Here is a 20027-nt window from a genome sequence, read left to right as displayed (position 1 = left end):
CGGGGGATGTTCTTCCTTGGCGGAGGATGTTCTTCCTTGGCGGAGGATGTTCTTCCTTGGCGGAGGATGTTCTTCCTTGGCGGAGGATGTTCTTCCTTGGCGGAGGATGTTCTTCCTTGGCGGAGGATGTTCTTCCTTGGCGGAGGATGTTCTTCCTTGGCGGGAGGATGTTCTTCCTTGGCGGAGGATGTTCTTCCTTGGCGGAGGATGTTCTTCCTTGGCGGAGGATGTTCTTCCTTGGCGGAGGATGTTCGTCCTTGGCGGAGGATGTTCGTCCTTGGCGGAGGATGTTCGTCCTTGGCGGAGGATGTTCGTCCTTGGCGGAGGATGTTCGTCCTTGGCGGAGGATGTTCGTCCTTGGCGGAGGGATGTTCGTCCTTGGATGTTCTTCCTTGGCGGGGATGTTCTTCCTTGGCGGGGGATGTTCTTCCTTGGCGGGGGATGTTCTTCCTTGGCGGGGGATGTTCTTCCTTGGCGGGGGATGTTCTTCCTTGGCGGGGGATGTTCTTCCTTGGCGGGGGATGTTCTTCCTTGGCGGAGGATGTTCTTCCTTGGCGGAGGATGTTCTTCCTTGGCGAGGATGTTCTTCCTTGGCGGAGGATGTTCTTCCTTGGCGGAGGATGTTCTTCCTTGGCGGAGGATGTTCGTCCTTGGCGGAGGATGTTCTTCCTTGGCGGAGGATGTTCGTCCTTGGCGGAGGATGTTCGTCCTTGGCGGAGGATGTTCGTCCTTGGCGGAGGATGTTCGTCCTTGGCGGAGGATGTTCGTCCTTGGATGTTCTTCCTTGGCGGGGGATGTTCTTCCTTGGCGGGGGATGTTCTTCCTTGGCGGGGGATGTTCTTCCTTGGCGGGGGATGTTCTTCCTTGGCGGGGGATGTTCTTCCTTGGCGGGGGATGTTCTTCCTTGGCGGGGGATGTTCTTCCTTGGCGGGGGATGTTCTTCCTTGGCGGAGGATGTTCGTCCTTGGCGGAGGATGTTCGTCCTTGGATGTTCTTCCTTGGCGGAGGATGTTCTTCCTTGGCGGGGGATGTTCTTCCTTGGCGGGGGATGTTCTTCCTTGGCGGGAGATGTTCTTCCTTGGCGGGGATGTTTGTCCTTGGATGTTCTTCCTTGGCGGGGGGGATGTTCTTCCTTGGCGGGGAATGTTCTTCCTTGGCGGGGGATGTTCTTCCTTGGCGGGGGATGTTCTTCCTTGGCGGAGGATGTTCTTCTTTGGCGGAGGATGTTCTTCCTTGGCGGAGGATGTTCTTCTTTGGATGTTCGTCCTTGGATGTTCTTCCTTGGCGGGGGATGTTCTTCCTTGGCGGGGGATGTTCTTCCTTGGCGGGGGGAATGTTCTTCCTTGGCGGGGGGAATGTTCTTCCTTGGCGGGGGGGATGTTCTTCCTTGGCGGGGATGTTCTTCCTTGGCGGGGGATGTTCTTCCTTGGCGGAGGATGTTCTTCCTTGGATGTTCTTCCTTGGCGGAGGATGTTCTTCCTTGGAGGAGGATGTTCTGCCTTGGCGGAGGATGTTCTGCCTTGGCGGAGGATGTTCTGCCTTGGCGGAGGATGTTCTTCCTTGGCGGGGTATGTTCTGCCTTGGCGGAGGATGTTCTTCCTTGGCGGGGTATGTTCTGCCTTGGTGCAGGATGTTCTTCCTTAGATGGTGTTTTTTTTCTTGGCGGGGGGGGGGGGTAATGGTATTTTTCCTTGGTGGAGGATGTTTTTCCTTGTAGGGGGTGTGTTTTTTTGGAGAAGGGTGCGCTTCTTTGGAGGGGGCTGTTTTCCTTGGAGGAGGGTGTGTTTCCATGGAAGGGGGTGTTTTTCCTTGAAGGGGGGTGTCTTATCCAAGAGGGGGGTATGTTCCTTGGAGAAAGGTGTTTTTCCATGGGAAAGGTGGGTTCCCTATAGGAAGATGTTTTTCCTTGAGGGAGAGGGTGTTTTTTCTTTCTGTCCTTTTTTTTGGGAGGGGGGGGCGGTTCTTGGAGGAAGGTGTTTTCCATGGGGGGGGGGGTTCAAAAGGGAGATTTTTTCCTGAGGGTAGGGGTTCCTTGGAGGAAGGAGGTCCTGGAAGGGTGAGTTTTCCTGGGGGGGGGGGGAATTTTTCCTGTATGCTGCTTCTACGCCATAGTGGAATTGCGCTCCCATCTCTCTGGAATCCGGTGGTGTCGTGACCTCGGGTGACTCTCATCGTTCATTGACATTTTGTTGCATCACACAGAGAATCGATTAATGAGTTACTAGACAGCGGAGGGGCGGATGACTTTGTATTTATCTGATAGTAAGCGGATACAATGTATCTGTTTATGAATCCTGAAGTTTGTACGTGAAAATGATACAAAATGTTTTTGTCTCGTTTTAAAAAACAGATTTTCTGTAATGAGGAGCTTCACTGATACAATCCGATAATCGTTGCATCTCCGTTTGTAGTCATTGTAGACCGGTGTATGTCCCGGTGTGGTCGGTGTATGTCCCGGTGTGTGGTCGGTGTATGTCCCGGTGTGTGGTCGGTGTATGTCCCGGTGTGTGGTCGGTGTATGTCCCGGTGTGGTCGGTGTATGTCCCGGTGTGTGGTCGGTGTATGTCCCGGTGTGTGGTCGGTGTATGTCCCCGGTGTGTGGTCGGTGTATGTCCCGGTGTGTGGTCGGTGTATGTCCCGGTGTGGTCGGTGTATGTCCCGGTGTGTGGTCGGTGTATGTCCCCGGTGTGTGGTCGGTGTATGTCCCAATGTGTGGTCGGTATATGTCCCGGTGTGTGGTCGGTGTATGTCCCGGTGTGTGGTCGGTGTATGTCCCGGTGTGTGGTCGGTGTATGTCCCGGTGTGTGGTCGGTGTATGTCCCGGTGTGTGGTCGGTGTATGTCCCGGTGTGTGGCCTGTGTATGTCCCGGTGTGTGGCCGGTGTATGTCCCGGAGTGTGGCCGGTGTATGTCCCGGTGTGTGGCCAGTGTATGTCCCGGTGTGTGGCCAGTGTATGTCCCGGTGTGTGGCCGGTGTATGTCCCGGTGTGTGGCCGGTGTATGTCCCGGTGTGTGGCCGGTGTATGTCCCGGTGTGTGGCCGGTGTGTGTGGCCGGTGTGTGGCCGGTGTGTGTGGCCGGTGTATGTCCCGGTGTGTGGCCGGTGTATGTCCCGGTGTGTGGCCGAGTGTATGTCCCGGTGTATGTCCCGGTGTGTGGCCGTGTATGTCCCGGTGTGTGGCCAGTGTATGTCCCGGTGTGTGGCCGGTGTATGTCCTGGTGTGTGGTCGGTGTATGTCCCGGTGTGTGGTCGGTGTATGTCCCGGTGTATGTCCCGGTGTATGTCCCGGTGTGTGGCCGGTGTATGTCCCGGTGTATGTCCCGGTGTGTGGCCGGTGTATGTCCCGGTGTGTGGCCGGTGTATGTCCCGGTGTGTGGTCGGTGTATGTCCCGGTGTGTGGCCGGTGTATGTCCCGGTGTGTGGCCGGTGTATGTCCCGGTGTGTGGCCGGTGTATGTCCCGGTGTATGTCCCGGTGTGTGGCCGGTGTATGTCCCGGTGTGTGGCCGGTGTATGTCCCAGAGTGGCCGGTGGCCAGTTTTGCGTTGTGCCTGGACTTCACTGTTCCTCTCTCTGAGTATAAACAAACCGCTGCTCCAGGCTTGCCGGTACCACCGGACTCAGTCACCCGGGTTCAGGAAGGCGATAGCTCGGCTCGTATCTGCCGGATGAAAGCAAGAGTGATATCTGGATGACGGCTCTCCTCAGATCCAATCAAAAGCCATTTTTATGTCACATATACATGTACAAAAACCGTGAAATCAAAGTGGGGGGGGAAGGACACAGCAACGCGTTTCACGCTGCACTTGGCGCTTACTCCTACCATGTGTATCAGAGTCTTTAGGCGGCTCCTCCTGATATCGCGGCAGCACTTGATAAGCAGTGACTCTGATTGCATTGATGTATACGTCAGAACCTCCTCTTCTGGGGGTACCTCTCCAACGCTCTGGGCTCCATCTCTTTGTGTGCCCCATAGCAAACCATTTGCTGTTGGGATGCACCTGTGTGCGGCTGTTGACACACACAGTGTGGCTAAGCGCCGCCCCGCTCTCTGCCCATAGGATTTACAGCAGCATGACCCTTTCACATGTTCTGTAATGGGAACTCATGGTGGCGGAACGCTAGGGCCTGGTCACAAGTCCCCACTGGTGTCGAACTGTGAATGGTGTCAGTCAGCAGGGGCAGTGGACGGGGTCATCAGAGCAGTAGATGTCAGTATAGCAGTGGACAGGGTCAGCAGGGCAGTGGACGGGGTCAGCAGGGCAGTGGACGGGGTCAGCAGGGCAGTGGACGGGGTCAGCAGGGCAGTGGACGGGGTCAGCAGGGCAGTGGTAGGGGTCAGCAGAGCAGTAGAGGATGTCAGCAGGGCAGTGGAACGGGGTCAGCAGAGTAGTGGATGATGTCAGCAGGGCAGTGGAATGGGGTCCGCAGGGCAGTGGACGGGGTCATCAGAGCAGTAGAGGATGTCAGTATGGCAGTGGTAGGGGTCAGCAGAGCAGTAGAGGATGTCAGCAGAGCAGTGGATGATGTCAGTAAGGCAGTGGAATGGGGTCAGCAGGGGCAGAAGATGATGTCAGCAGGGCAGAAGGACGGGGTCAGCAGAGCAGTAGATGATGTCCGCAGGGCAGAGGGACGGGGTCCGCAGGGCAGAGGGACGGGGTCCGCAGGGCAGAGGGACGGGGTCCGCAGGGCAGAGGGACGGGGTCCGCAGGGCAGAGGGACGGGGTCCGCAGGGCAGAGGACGGGGTCCGCAGGGCAGAGGACGGTTTTAGAGGCCACTTTAGCATGCTTTTAGCCTTTGTAAAAGGTTCTTTAAATACAGTTGCATCTCAATAAATGATCGTGATAGTGTTCTCTGCGACTGTCCGGGGATTGTGCAATCATCCTCTGTGTGTGTATGTGGTAGGGTCTCTAGTCCATACTGCTTGGTTAGATGGTCCGAGATGATTGCATTGTGTTTTAGTAGATTTAGAGGAAGTATTCCTTTTTTATATAACATGCGGTTTCTCCTGATATTATCTCACATACAGAAACTTCATCAAAGTTTTACTTTTTAGAATTTGAAGTTCAGATTTTGAGGTGAGGATGTGAAACTGGAAAAACGTTTCCTGTTTCTGCTGCTGGTTGCTGAGCCAGTGCTACACCCTGCGAGTTGTTACATGACCCCGTGTGCGGGCTCCTTCATTTTTGGAAGCCGGGTTAAAGGGGAAACGGCGTGTATTTTGATATTCTATATATAGAGTACTGTGCAAGAGTGTGGAGTGAGGATGCTTTAAAAACAAAAACAGCATCATGAATAGATTTCATGTAATAATTGACAATATATAAAGTGCTTAAATAGAAAAAACAAAACTTAAGTCAAATAAATATTTGGGGTATCCACCATTTGTCTTAAAAACAGGATTCCCAGAACACAATGGGCTAGTATCTCCTGCAGGGATCAGGGCTCTGTGAGGGCCATACCATCTCTTCTAGAGATCAGGGTTCTGTGAGGGCCATACCATCTCTTCCAGAGATCAGGGTTCTGTGAGGGCCATACCATCTCTTCCAGAGATCAGGACTCTGTGGGGTCATGCTATCTCTTCCAGAGATCAGGGCTCTGTGGGGTCATGCTACCTCTTCCAGAGATCAGGGATCATACCATCTCTTCCAGAGATCAGGGATCATACCATCTCTTCCAGAGATCAGGGATCATACCATCTCTTCCAGAGATCAGGGATCATACCATCTCTTCCAGAGATCAGGGATCATACCATCTCTTCCAGAGATCAGGGATCATAACATCTCTTCCAGAGATCAGGGTTCTGTGAGGGCCATACCATCTCTTCCAGAGATCAGGGTTCTGTGAGGGCCATACCATCTCTTCCAGAGATCAGGACTCTGTGGGGTCATGCTATCTCTTCCAGAGATCAGGGCTCTGTGGGGTCATGCTACCTCTTCCAGAGATCAGGGATCATACCATCTCTTCCAGAGATCAGGGGTCATACCATCTCTTCCAGAGATCAGGGGTCATACCATCTCTTCCAGAGATCAGGGGTCATACCATCTCTTCCAGAGATCAGGGGTCATACCATCTCTTCCAGAGATCAGGGGTCATACCATCTCTTCCAGAGATCAGGGGTCATACCATCTCTTCCAGAGATCAGGGGTCATACCATCTCTTCCAGAGATCAGGGGTCATACCATCTCTTCCAGAGATCAGGGGGTCATACCATCTCTTCCAGAGATCAGGGGTCATACCATCTCTTCCAGAGATCAGGGGTCATACCATCTCTTCCAGAGATCAGGGGTCATACCATCTTTCCAGAGATCAGGGGTCATACCATCTCTTCCAGAGATCAGGGGTCATACCATCTCTTCCAGAGATCAGGGGTCATACCATCTCTTCCAGAGATCAGGGGTCATACCATCTCTTCCAGAGATCAGGGATCATACCATCTCTTCCAGAGATCAGGGGTCATACCATCTCTTCCAGAGATCAGGGGTCATACCATCTCTTCCAGAGATCAGGGGTCATACCATCTCTTCCAGAGATCAGGGGTCATACCATCTCTTCCAGAGATCAGGGGTCATACCATCTCTTCCAGAGATCAGGGGTCATACCATCTCTTCCAGAGATCAGGGGTCATACCATCTCTTCCAGAGATCAGGGGTCATACCATCTCTTCCAGAGATCAGGGGTCATACCATCTCTTCCAGAGATCAGGGGTCATACCATCTCTTCCAGAGACCAGGGGTCATACCATCTCTTCCAGAGACCAGGGGTCATACCATCTCTTCCAGAGACCAGGGGTCATACCATCTCTTCCAGAGACCAGGGGTCATACCATCTCTTCCAGAGACCAGGGGTTCATACCATCTCTTCCAGAGACCAGGGGTCATACCATCTCTTCCAGAGACCAGGGGTCATACCATCTCTTCCAGAGACCAGGGGTCATACCATCTCTTCCAGAGACCAGGGGTCATACCATCTCTTCCAGAGACCAGGGGTCATACCATCTCTTCCAGAGACCAGGGGTCATACCATCTCTTCCAGAGACCAGGGGTCATACCATCTCTTCCAGAGACCAGGGGTCATACCATCTCTTCCAGAGACCAGGGGTCATACCATCTCTTCCAGAGACCAGGGGTCATACCATCTCTTCCAGAGACCAGGGGTCATACCATCTCTTCCAGAGACCAGGGGTCATACCATCTCTTCCAGAGACCAGGGGTCATACCATCTCTTCCAGAGACCAGGGGGTCATACCATCTCTTCCAGAGACCAGGGGTCATACCATCTCTTCCAGAGACCAGGGGTCATACCATCTCTTCCAGAGACCAGGGGTCATACCATCTCTTCCAGAGACCAGGGGTCATACCATCTCTTCCAGAGACCAGGGGTCATACCATCTCTTCCAGAGACCAGGGGTCATACCATCCCTTCCAGAGACCAGGGGTCATACCATCCCTTCCAGAGATCAGGGGTCATACCATCCCTTCCAGAGATCAGGGCTATGTGGGGTCATACCATCCCTTCCAGAGATCAGTGCTCTGTTGGGCCATACCATTCCTTCCAGAGATCATGGTCCTGTGGTGCCATTCCTTCTCCTTCAGAAATCAAGGCTCTATGGGGCCATACCATCTCTTCTAAATATCAGGGCTCTGTGGGGTCATACAAACTTTTCCAGAGATCAGGGCTCTGCAGGGTGTTCCCACATTGCTCCTTCCTCTCTCACAGCCGCCGGTGTTGGAGCTTACAGGGTGATGTCACCCCCACAGTCATGTGATGGGGTTCCTCTCAAAGTTGCAGACATATCTGCTGCCTCTGCGATGATTTCCATCTCCGATAACCCACCCACGATGGCCTTTTGGAGGTGCTGTGATAGTAAATGGTGGCAGTTGGTTGGGATATGGTTGCTCATTTGTTGGTATTTCACAAGCAGTCTATAGGACGATTATATCATCTCAGAGAACGCACAGAGGAAGGGGTGCTATAATCACATGTTCAGATCTTTTCTCAGAGTGACATTAGACATCAATCTGTCATTTGTTTACAAGTAAACCCGGACAAGAAGTAAAACCAGTTAGTGACGATGTCCAGAAAGCATTGCAGGCATTGCCTAAGTCCCCTCTGTTTCCTCGTGCCTGACGAAAATCTGACCTCCGGTCTTCCCTTCAGTCTTGCCATGGCATTGGGTCACATGACCGCCGCTGGAAGGCTGAGGAGGAAGAGATACAATAACAATGTAACAGTCCTAGAGAAGGCTGGATAGCGTTTGATCCAGTGTTGACCATGCATGACAATAGGAGGTGACCTCTCTGCTGAGGATTTGGTATGGTCCTTCTTCTTTTAGTAGAACGTGGCGCTGGTGAGGTGCGCCCTTCAAATTAAAGAAGAATGTAGAATCTTCTCGCCTTTTTTATTCTACCTAAGAGTGTAAATTAGTAATCTTATCAGTGTGTTAATAATGCTTAGTATTCTGTATACATTGTATTATGTTTGTTCTGTAAATTGGCCTCCGCCGTGTGTAGGAATTTCCCGGTATTTTGGGAGAACCTATGCCCCTCCCTGTCCTTTGCAACATTGAGATACCAGCTACTTCCTTGTTATGTCTGCCCTCAGGCCATGGTGGCTGTAGATCTGGTTCCTCTGCTCAGAAATGCCTCTGCTGACTCATTTCCATCTACTTGTACCATTCTGACCACCAAAAAAAAATGTATTAAGTTTAAGAAGTTACTTCCTTGCAAATGTATGACAATAAAATGTATGCTTCCACCCCTTCATAGATCAAAACTGTTCCGAAGCAAAATCGAATGTCCTCATCAGTTTCATCTAGTGACCATAATGTGATATTTTTCTGCATTCACACATTCGGATTGTAGAAAATCTAGTCGTAGAACATTCGATTTTGCCCACTTTGCACAAAACACATTCTGGAGTCCCCCCAGTTCTGTCCACTTTTTCCTCTGAGTGCTCTTTCAGGAAGCCGGTTGCTGAGGGGGCACCCATACAGGCGTGCTCCTGAGCCAGGCTGCGTGCATCCTTAGATGCCTCTGAGGAGCGTGGAGCAAATCTCTGAGGAACATCCACTCAGGATTGCTGTGCATCCTTAGATGCACAGCAATCCTGAGTGGATGTTCCTCAGAGATTTGCTCCACGCTCCTCCAAAGGTTTTTCTTTGGAATTGGCTCCATAACATTATCAGATCTCCAACTTTCTGAGATGGGATGGACACAGCAATCTTGAGGAGATGTTCCTTAGAAATTTACTTCATGCTCCTCAGAGATTTTCCTCCAAGATTAGCTCCATGCTGGCTCACCAGACCTCCAAACTTTCTGAGATGAGCTTGACAAAACAATCTCTCAGGGATTTGCTCCATGCTCCTCAGTGATGTTTCTCAAGGATTTGCTCTATGATGTGTCCATGACATTACCAAACCTCCCAACTTTGAGATTGGCTGGACATAATCTATTGGAGAGGTTCCTGCGAGATTGTTCCATGCTTCTTCTCAATGATGTTCCTTAGTAATTTGTTCCCTGATGACTCCATGACTTTATGGAAATAGAATGCATTAAAAATACATTGGGGGCGGGGTAGGCTTCCTGAAGAGATGGGTTTTCAGAGTGCGCCTAAAGGTGAGCAGAGTAGGCGATAGCCTGAAAGCTTGGGGTAGGGAGTTCCAGAGGATGGGTGAAGCCCTTGAGAAATCCTGGAGACGAGCATGAGAGGAGACAAGGGAGCTAGAGAGTAGGATGTTTTTGCGAGGACCGGAGAGTTCGGTTTGGGTCAGTGATGTAATTAGGGGCAGTGTTATGAACGGCTTTATACGTCCGTGTTAGTGTTTTGAATTTTATCTGTTGGGCAATTGGAAGCCAGTGGAGGGATTGGCAGAGAGGGGTGGAGGACACTGGAGGCCAGTGGAGGGATTGGCAGAGAGGGGTGGCGGACACTGAATGGAGGTCAGTGGAGGGATTGGCAGAGAGGGGTGGAGGACACTGAATGGAGGCCAGTGGAGGGATTACCAGAGAGGGGTGGAGGACACTGAATGGAGGCCAGTGGAAGGATTGGCAGAGAGGGGTGGAGGACACTGAATGGAGGTCAGTGGAGGGATTACCAGAGAGGGGTGGAGGACACTGAATGGAGGCCAGTGGAGTGATTGCCAGAGAGGGTGGGAAGACACTGAGTGGAGGCCAGTGGAAGGATTGGCAGAGGGGTGGAGGACACTGAATGGAGGCCAGTGGAGGGATTGCCAGAGAGGGGTGGAGGGCACTGAGTGGAGGCCAGTGGAGGGATTGGCAGAGAGGGGTGGCAGATACAGAGCGGTTAGTACGGTGAATGAGTCTGGCAGCAGCATTCATGATGGACTGTAGTGGGGATAGCCTGCGGTGAGGTAGGCCAGTGAGGAGGGAGTTACAGTAGTCGAGGCGTGATATAATGAGGGAGTGAATGAGTTGCTTAGTGGTTTCTGAGGTTAGGAACGGGCGTTTGTCAGTGATTGGATCTGGGGCTGAAAGGACAGATTGGAGTCTAGAATTACACCTAGTACCCTGGTGTGAGGGGTGGGGCTGATGGTAGTGTTGTTGATCTTGATGGAGAAGTCGGGGGGAGGGGGCACGGGCTGGGGGGGAATACTAGAAGCTCAGTTTGGAAAGGTTGATTTTGAGGAAGTGGAGTGACATCCATGCCGATATGTCACTTAGTAGGCTGGTGATGCGATTGGAGACTGAGGGGGTGAGGTGAGGGGTGGAGAGGATAGATTTGTGTGTCGTCGGCATAGAGATGGTAGTTGAAGCCATGGGAGTTTATCAATTGGCCAAGGGAGGAGGTGTAGATGGAGAAGAGAAGGAGTCCGAGGACAGAACCTTGAGGGACCCCGACAGAGGGAGTGGGGGGGGGGGTGGTAGCGTTCTAGGTAACACTGAAGGAGCGCTACGATAGATAGGAGGAGAACCAGGAGAGCGGAGTCTCTGAGGCCAAGAGAGTGCAGTTTTTTGAGGAGGAGAGGGTGGTCAACCGTGTCAAAAGCCATAGAGAGGTCAAGTAGTAGGAGTATAGTATAGTGGCCATTGGTTTTGGCGGTTAGTAGGTCATTGGTGAGTTTGAGTAGGGCAGTTTCGGAGGAGTGTAGGGGGCGGAAGCCAGACTGTAAAGGGTCGAGAAGGTTGTTGTCGGTGAGATGGGAGCTCAGGCGTTTGTAGACTAACATTACAAGACCTCACAACTTTCTAAGATGTGCTGGACTGAACAATATTGAGGGATGTTACCTCAGGGATTTTCTCCATGCTCCTCTGAGATGTTCTTCAGGGATTGGCCTCATGCCGGTTTCATACCATAAACAGACCCCCAAACTTTTAAAGATAAGCTGGACACAACGATTATCCAGAGATGTTCTTTACATATTTTCTCTGTGCTCTTTAGGGATGTTCTTCATGGATTTGATCAATGCTGGCTCCATACTATCACCAGACCTTCAAACTTTCAGAGATGAGCTGGACACAACAATCTCAGGGATGTTCCTTATGGAATTGCTCCATGCTCTTCAGTGATGTTCCTCAAGGATTTGCTCTATGATGTTTTCATAACACCACCAAATTCCCAACTTTCTGAGATTGGATGGACATAATCTTTTGGAGAGGTTCCTCAGAGATTGTTCTATACTTCTCCTCAATTATGTTACTTGGTGATTTTTATTTTTTTTTCCCATGCTTACTCCATAAATTTCTGAGATGGGCATTGTGACTTACTAAGAGCTCAGAGAGAACGCACACGGGCAGATCACAGGAAACCCAAAATGCGGGTGTTTATTGGGGAAACTTGGGGTAAAGACAATAGAAAAACTAGTCCACAGAACAACACAAGAAACAGCAATGAAGAATGATCCTCAGGGTGGCATTATGGGGCAGTAGAGGGCAGGTGGTCCACAGGGCAGAGCAGCAAGGGCACAGCAGGGCTGTAAGTCTTCAACACAGGCAGGGAGCAGGGGTTTAATCCCTTTGGTAAAGGTTTTGGGCAGAACAGGGTTAAGTTAAGCACACAGGGAAAAGGTCCCAGGCAGTGCCAGGTTACTCCAGCACACAGAGACAAGTCCACCTCAGAGCAGATATCTGGGGATGAGAGGGTTAAATCCAGCACACAGGGCATGGCTAGGGGTATGGTCTCCAGGATGGGGTTGTGGGGTCTGGCCACAGCTCAGAAATATCCCAGTACAGGGAGGAGGACAGGAGGCACAGAGTCCACACACGTAGCAAGCAGGGTTGGCAGAGGTCTGGCAGGGAAAGGAGTAATCCACACAAGAAACTGGGCACACAGCAGGGATGGACAGGGATCCAGCACAACATGGGCAAAGTCCTTGGCACAGGGTGGCACTCTAGTACAGCAGGGCTTAGTCCAGAGTCAAAAGCAAAAATCTGGGCCCAGTGAGTAGCAGGCCGCAAACTGGTACAGCAAAGTCCAGGAGCACAGGGCAGCACTTCAGGGACTCACCAGCCATCAGTGGCCTCAGCAGAGTAAGTGTAGGCAGGGTGGCATGGAGAAGGAGGTCCAGACGGCAGAGGTCCTTCACCATCTCATCACGGATGAGTTTTCATCCTTGGTGTTTTGGTATCCTCCCATAGCCTCATTTCTCTGCTCTTAGTGGACAGAAGGGACCCCGGGTGGTCTTCTGATACCGTGGCCCACCCTCTTCAAGGTTCCCCATGTTGGGTGGCAACCACCATGTCTGTCATTTCACAGATAAGTCTCTTACGTGATCTATCTTCCATGTGTAAATGTTTGCCGAGACTGAATCTCGATTACGTCTGCATGTTCTATGGATTGCAGTCACATTTATCGCAACTGCTGAGATCAGATATCAGCCACACAGGAAGTTCATTTTATTTTTTGTGAGTTCGGTAGCCATCTAAAGATCCTGCAATGAGCCAGACTTTTTCCCAACACAGCGTTCAGGTGTGAGTGGGACCTCGCGGTTGGCTGGATATAGTATTGAATGTCTCTTTTTAAAGTGTTTTTTTTTTTTACTTATTTTCAGACAATAAACTATTGGAAAAGTCAGTTTTTCTGAAGGATCTGACTGAAAAAATCCAAACTGAACCGCTCGCCTCCCCCGGGAACCACCATGCAGCTAGGTGAGTACAGAGAACTCTGATTCCTGGAAAATGGAACAAAATGTGGGCAGGAGCACCCTATGGTGGGCAAGATCTTGCAAAGGTGGGCAGAGACACCCCATGGTGGACAGGAACCTGCAATGATGTGTGAGGACACCCCATGGTGGGCAAGAACTTGCAAAGGTGAGCAGGGACACCCCATGGTGGACAGGAACCTGCAAAGATGGGTGGGGACACTCAGTGGTGGGCAAGAACTTGCAAAGGTGGGCAGAGACACTCCATGGTGGACAGGAACCTGCAAAGATGTGTGAGGACACCCCATGGTGGGAAGGAACTTGTAGAGGTAAGCAGGGACACTCCATGGTGGACAGGAACCTCCAAAGATGGGTGGGGACACTCTGTGGTGGGCAGGGACTTGCAAAGGTGGGCAGGGACATCCCATGGTGAGCAGGGACTTGCAAAGGTGGGCAGGGACACCCCATGGTGGGCAGGAACCTGCAAAGATGGGTGAGGACTCCCCATGGTGGGTAGAAACTTGTAGAGGTAAGCAGGGACACTCAATGGTGGGCAAGAACATGTAAAGGTGAGCAGGAACACCCCATGCTGGACAGGAACCTGCAATAATGGGGAAGGACTCCCTATGGTGAGCAGGAAAATGCAGAGGTAAGTAGGAAGGACACAGCATGGTGGTCAGAAACCTGCATAGGTGAGCAGGGACACTCCATGGATATCCGGAACCTGCAAAGGTGGGCAAGAACACTTCATTATGTGCAGGGACACTCCATGGTGGTCAGGAATATGTAAGGACAAGAAAGGACACCCCATGGTGGGCAGGAACTTGCAAAGGTGGGTGGAGACAGCTCATGGTGGACCGGAATAAACAGAGGTTGATAGGGACACCCCATAGTGAGCTGGAATGAACAGAGGTGGAAGGAGACACTTTCTGGCAGGAAGTAACACTCTAGGGCAGGAACCTACCTGCAAAGGTGGGTGGGGATACACTATAGTAGACAGGAATTCACAGGTGGACTGGGACTCCTCATGGCTGCTAGGAGCAGGCAGAAGTTGGTGGCGATAACCTATGGTGGTTTGGAACACACAGATGGACGGGTACACTCTATGGTGGAGGGGTGTTCTCAAAAGGTAAAGAGGAGCATCCCAAAGATGGACCAAAGCAGAGCCGAGAATTTGGCTTTCTGTTGTCGCTGGCTGTTTAGGGCACTGGGGTAAAGCCATAGTTTGAGCTATTGAAATGTCCTGAACTTGTCCTGATTTCTGCATTACAGGTCTCCATCAGATGTGTCCTATAGTCCTGGATCAGGTGACCTTTCCGCACTACAGAAGGAAATTGATGAAATGAAGACCTCCAATGGTGAGGTATGCACTACAATTGGAGAGCATCCTCTAAACTGGAATAGGCATTTCATGATTGTTTATTAACAGGTGATTTTAAAACCAATTCAGGCATGGTGGGAACCCCTCATAATGGGCACCGCAGGTGTACAGACCCAGGAACTCAGTACAGAGATGGTGGGAACCCCTCATAATGGGCACAGCGGGCGTACAGACCCGGGAACTTGGCACAGGGATGGTGGGAACCCCCTCATAATGGGCACAGCAGATGTACAGACCTGGGAACTCATCACAGGGATGGTGGGAACCCCTAATTCTGTTTAGGGATTTGACTCCTGCTGTTTTTGCGTATGATTTTTTGGCAGTTGGCGTTTGAAGCCTGCGAGCAAAAGAAGCAAGTGCAGGAGAAAGATGATTTGCTGAAGAAGCAGAATGTCCGGTGAGTTCCAGGTGTTTTATGTGGTTATTTCCTTTTTAATGCTCCCAGGCTTTAAAAAAAAAAAATATATATATAAAGAGGAGCCGCCATTGTCTGCCGGCCCAAAGCCAGTTTGTGTTCTGCAAAAGCCCTTCAAGGCTGGGAAGATAAGATTACACAGAATGCAGGAGAAACTTTCTCCTTCTCCCAATAGACTGTGAATGTACTACTAAGCACACCAGGTCTGTTGGTAAAGAGGCAGCCAGTGCTGGGGCATTCTAGTTAGAAAGACCAGCATCTTCACAAGGGGAGTTTCATGGGTGCCTCCAAGATGAGGGTCATGGGTGCCTCCAAAGATGAGGGTCATGGGTGCCTCCAAGGTGAGGGTCATGGGTGCCTCCAAGGTGTGAGGGTCATGGGTGCCTCCAAGGTGTGAGGGTCATGGGTGCCTCCAAGGTGTGAGGGTCATGGGTGCCTCCAAGGTGTGAGGGTCATGGGTGCCTCCAAGGTGTGAGGGTCATGGGTGCCTCCAAGGTGTGAGGGTCATGGGTGCCTCCAAGGTGTGAGGGTCATGGGTGCCTCCAAGGTGTGAGGGTCATGGGTGCCTCCAAGGTGTGAGGGTCATGGGTGCCTCCAAGGTGTGAGGTCATGGGTGCCTCCAAGGTGTGAGGGTCATGGGTGCCTCCAAGGTGTGAGGGTCATGGGTGCCTCCAAGGTGTGAGGGTCATGGGTGCCTCCAAGGTGTGAGGGTCATGGGTGCCTCCAAGGTGTGAGGGTCATGGGTGCCTCCAAGGTGTGAGGGTCATGGGTGCCTCCAAGGTGTGAGGGTCATGGGTGCCTCCAAGGTGTGAGGGTCATGGGTGCCTCCAAGGTGTGAGGGTCATGGGTGCCTCCAAGGTGTGAGGGTCATGGGTGCCTCCAAGGTGTGAGGGTCATGGGTGCCTCCAAGGTGTGAGGGTCATGGGTGCCTCCAAGGTGTGAGGGTCATGGGTGCCTCCAAGGTGTGAGGGTCATGGGTGCCTCCAAGGTGTGAGGGTCATGGGTGCCTCCAAGGTGTGAGGGTCATGGGTGCCTCCAAGGTGTGAGGTCATGGGTGCCTCCAAGGTGTGAGGGTCATGGGTGCCTCCAAGGTGTGAGGGTCATGGGTGCCTCCAAGGTGTGAGGGTCATGGGTGCCTCCAAGGTGTGAGGGTCATGGGTGCCTCCAAGGTGTGAGGGTCATGGGTTGCCTCCAAGGTGTGAGGGTCATGGGTGCCTCCAAGGTGTGTGGGTCATGGGTGCCTCCAAGGTGTGTGGGGTCATGGGTGCCTCCAAGGTGTGGGTCAAGGGTGCATACTGTGTCCAGTATGTATGTTAAACTTTTTCAGTTTTATAATGGGACTCCAGTGCACTAGGGTGATGCAGCTCTGGTGCATAACGTGTTGTGTGTCGTCTTCCCCCCCACAAGACACAGATGTGAATGGGCCCTAAAAGAAATGAACTGTACCTAATGTTGGGTGTTTTCTCTGGATCGTCTGACGCGATGTCGGTCTCCCCCCCCGAGCAGTAGAGCGGACCTCGTAGATGAGAAGGAGGGTCATCGGCTGCAGCGGCAGTATCTGGAGGAGGAAGAGGTCTGGCTTGTCTGCGCCAACGCTGACCTGAAGGAGAACTATGACCACCTGCTGTCCCGACGCCACCACATGGAGAAGGAGCTGCAGGGATAAGGAGATCGAGCAGCGGGATCTGCTCGAGACCATGAACAAGATGAAGGCCGTGCAGGCGGAGCAGCAGAACAACCTGAATGAGAGGTAAGAGCAGAGCGCACCTGGGCATTCTACCGTCCCGCAGGTGAAGTGTTGGGTTATGGGGGAGACATAGGTGAAGTGCTGGGTTATGGGGGAGGCACAGGTGAAGTGTTGGGTTATGGGGGAGGCACAGGTGAAGTGTTGGGTTATGGGGGAGGCACAGGTGAAGTGTTGGGTTATGGGGGAGGCACAGGTGAAGTGTTGGGTTGTGAGGGAGACACAGGTGAAGTGTTGGGTTGTGAGGGAGACACAGGTGAAGTGTTGGGTACGGCGGAGGCACAGGTGAAGTGTTGGGTATGGCGGGGGTACAGGTGAAGTGTTGGGTATGGCGGGGGTACAGGTGAAGTGTTGGGTTATGGGGGAGGCACAAGGGAAGTGTTGGGTATGGCGGAGGCACAGGCGAAGTGTTGGGTATGGCGGAGGGACAGGCAAAGTGTTGGGTATGGTGGAGGCACAGGTGAAGTGTTGGGGTTACGGGGAGACACAGGTGAAGTGTTGGGGTTACGGGGAGACACAGGTGAAGTGTTGGGGATATGGGGGAGACACAGGTGAAGTGTTGGGGATATGGGGGAGACACAGGTGAAGTGTTGGGGATATGGGGGAGACACAGGTGAAGTGTTGGGGTTATGGGGAAACACAGGTGAAGTGTTGGGGTTACGGGGAGACACAGGTGAAGTGTTGGGGTTACGGGGAGACACAGGTGAAGTGTTGGGGTTACGGGGAGACACAGGTGAAGTGTTGGGGTTACGGGGAGACACAGGTGAAGTGTTGGGGTTACGGGGAGACACAGGTGAAGTGTTGGGGTTACGGGGAGACACAGGTGAAGTGTTGGGGTTACGGGGAGACACAGGTGAAGTGTTGGGGTTCCGTTGTTCTCGCTGTACGGCACAAATTGGGGTCATTTTTTTTATGCTGACTTGAACTTTGTACTTTATGGACGAAACCTGTTTGGTGTTTGTAGGAGGAGGAAGGAGATGTGGACGCACACAATCAGAAAAGCTTTAACGAAAAACGCTGAGCGCTGAAGGGTAGGTCATCCCGGCCTCACCACCGGTGATTTATTTATTTTTGAATCTCTTTGGCACATCCTGATCATTTATCTCCTCTGGATCAATGTTGGCGCTATCAGTGGAACCGATTTTTCTGCGTCGGACAAAGCCGCTCCCTGCGATGAACTCCATACTTTTTGCTTTGCAGAGTCTCTAAAGACGCTTTGCAGATTTTGTCATCAACGTGCTGGCTGCATCCCATTCCCGCTGTATCTGTTATACTGTAAGACTCCTCCCCCTATGCAATGCTGGCCACACCCCATCACTGCTATGTCTATCATACTGTAAGACTCCTCCCCCCTGCACTGCTGGCCACACCCCTATCACTGCTATATCTATCATACTGTAAGACTCCTCCCCCCTGCACTGCTGGCCACACTCCATCACTGCTATATCTATCATACTGTAAGACTCCTCCCCCTCTGCAATGCTGGCCACACCCCATCACTGCTATATCATACTGTAAGACTCCTCCCCCCTGCACTGCTGGGCACACCCCATCACTGCTATATCTATCATACTGTAAGACTCCTCCCCCCTGCACTTCTGGCCACACCCCATACCTGTTATATCTGTCATACTGTAAGACTCCTCCCCCTCCACACCACTAGCCAAACCCCATTATCTATCATAGAGTAAGACTCCTTCCCCTTCCACACTGCTGGCCACACCCCATTCCCAATCATAGTGTAAGACTCCTCCTCTTCCACACTGCTGGCCACCCCCCATTCCCATTATCCATCATACTGTAAGACTCCTCCCCCTCCACACTGCTGGCCACACCTCATTCCCGCACTATCTGTGATATTGGAAAGCTCCTCCCCTCTGCTCTGCTGGCTGCGCCACCTTCCTGCTATATCTGTCATATTGTAAGACCCCTCCCCCTCTGCACTTCGGGCCACACCTCATCATTGCTATATCTATTATACTGTAAAACTCCTCCCCCTCTGTTCTGCTGACCACACCCCATTTCTGCTATATCTGGTATGCTGAATGACTCCTCCCCTGCAGCAATGCTGGCCACACCCCATTCCCACTATATCTGTCATAATGTAAGACTCCCCCCCCCCCCCCCCCCCCCCCCTGCACTGCTGGCCACACCCCATCATACTTTGACTCCTCCTCCTTTAAAATGCTAGCCACACCCCATTCTGTGTATGGTGTCAGTTAGAGAGGGGACGGTCTGCATGTAAGCAGTTGTTGCCGGGGTCCCCTATAAAAATCCCCCCAATGCTTTGCAGTCTCCTGGCAGCACTGTGTAGTGAAGACCATCTTACATTGAGGGAGGAAGGCTAGGGGCCCCCTGAAATGTCTGCGCACCACAGAATGAGAACCCCCTGATTATGGAGGACTAGATCCCACCAATCCACGACTGTCCCCACTTTCTGATAGTAAAGAGTAGCAAACCCAATATTACACGAGAAACAAGAAACCACCAAATGCTGTGCGATCAACTGGCCAATCACGTGGGGTAGAAGGATGGTGGTGGTGGTGGTGGTGGTGGTAGGTGGTGTTTGGTGAAGGAGCCGATGACAGGATCTGCACCCCTTTGTTTCAGTATCGGGGTTCCATCGGCTCATTGGATGGTAACACTTCTCAATTTTGCAGAGACTTGCGGCAGCAGCGCTCTTCCGATTCGCTGGATTCCAGGAGTCTGGGGTCTGTCTGGGAGCCTGGAGGCGGAGAAGATGCAGCCTAGGAAGAACCGGCAAGTGTCTCCTTATGTCCATTCTGGTAATCCGCCCCGCTGTGCTGAAAGACCTCCACCCCCGCTGTGCTGAAAGACCTCCGCCCCCGCTGTGCTGAAAGACCTCCGCCCCCGCTGTGCTGAAAGACCTCCGCCCCCGCTGTGCTGAAAGACCTCCGCCCCCGCTGTGCTGAAAGACCTCCGCCCCCGCTGTGCTGAAAGGCCTCCGCCCCCGCTGTGCTGAAAGACCTCCGCCCCCCCCCCCCAGGGATGTTGAAAGACCTCCGCCCCCCCCCCAGGGATGTTGAAAGACCTCCGCCCCCCCCCAGGGATGTTGAAAGACCTCCGCCCCCCCCCAGGGATGTTGAACGACCTCCGCCCCCCCCCCCCGGGGATGTTGAACGACCTCCGCCCCCCCCCCCCCAGGGATGTTGAAAGACCTCCGCCCCCCCCCAGGGATGTTGAAAGACCTCCGCCCCCCCCCCAGGGATGTTGAAAGACCTCCGCCCCCCCCCCAGGGATGTTGAAAGACCTCCGCCCCCCCCCCAGGGATGTTGAAAGACCTCCGCCCCCCCCCCAGGGATGTTGAAAGACCTCCGCCCCCCCCCAGGGATGTTGAAAGACCTCCGCCCCCCCCCAGGGATGTTGAAC

General features: G+C 52.6%; 1 protein-coding gene across 1 annotated transcript in view; it reads left to right on the top strand.

Annotated features, from left to right (window-relative positions):
- Positions 1-267: 267 nt before the first annotated feature.
- The window catches only part of LOC149436083 (protein Atg16l2-like), a 63278-nt gene continuing 43518 nt past the window's right edge, over positions 268-20027 (top strand). The window contains 10 exon segments of the mRNA XM_089662074.1: positions 268-370; positions 13008-13104; positions 14370-14460; positions 14802-14875; positions 16400-16550; positions 16552-16643; positions 17602-17644; positions 17646-17693; positions 17860-17912; positions 19298-19352. Coding sequence (XP_089518200.1) covers positions 268-370; positions 13008-13104; positions 14370-14460; positions 14802-14875; positions 16400-16550; positions 16552-16643; positions 17602-17644; positions 17646-17693; positions 17860-17912; positions 19298-19352 — 807 coding nt within the window.

Source organism: Staurois parvus, unplaced genomic scaffold, assembly GCF_062004578.1.
Source record: "Staurois parvus isolate SC_StPar_1 unplaced genomic scaffold, SC_StPar_1.0 ptg001424l, whole genome shotgun sequence".
Lineage (NCBI taxonomy): Eukaryota > Metazoa > Chordata > Amphibia > Anura > Ranidae > Staurois > Staurois parvus.
The sequence above is the reverse complement of the archived record's forward strand: the minus strand, read 5'-3'. Positions and strand labels throughout refer to the sequence as shown.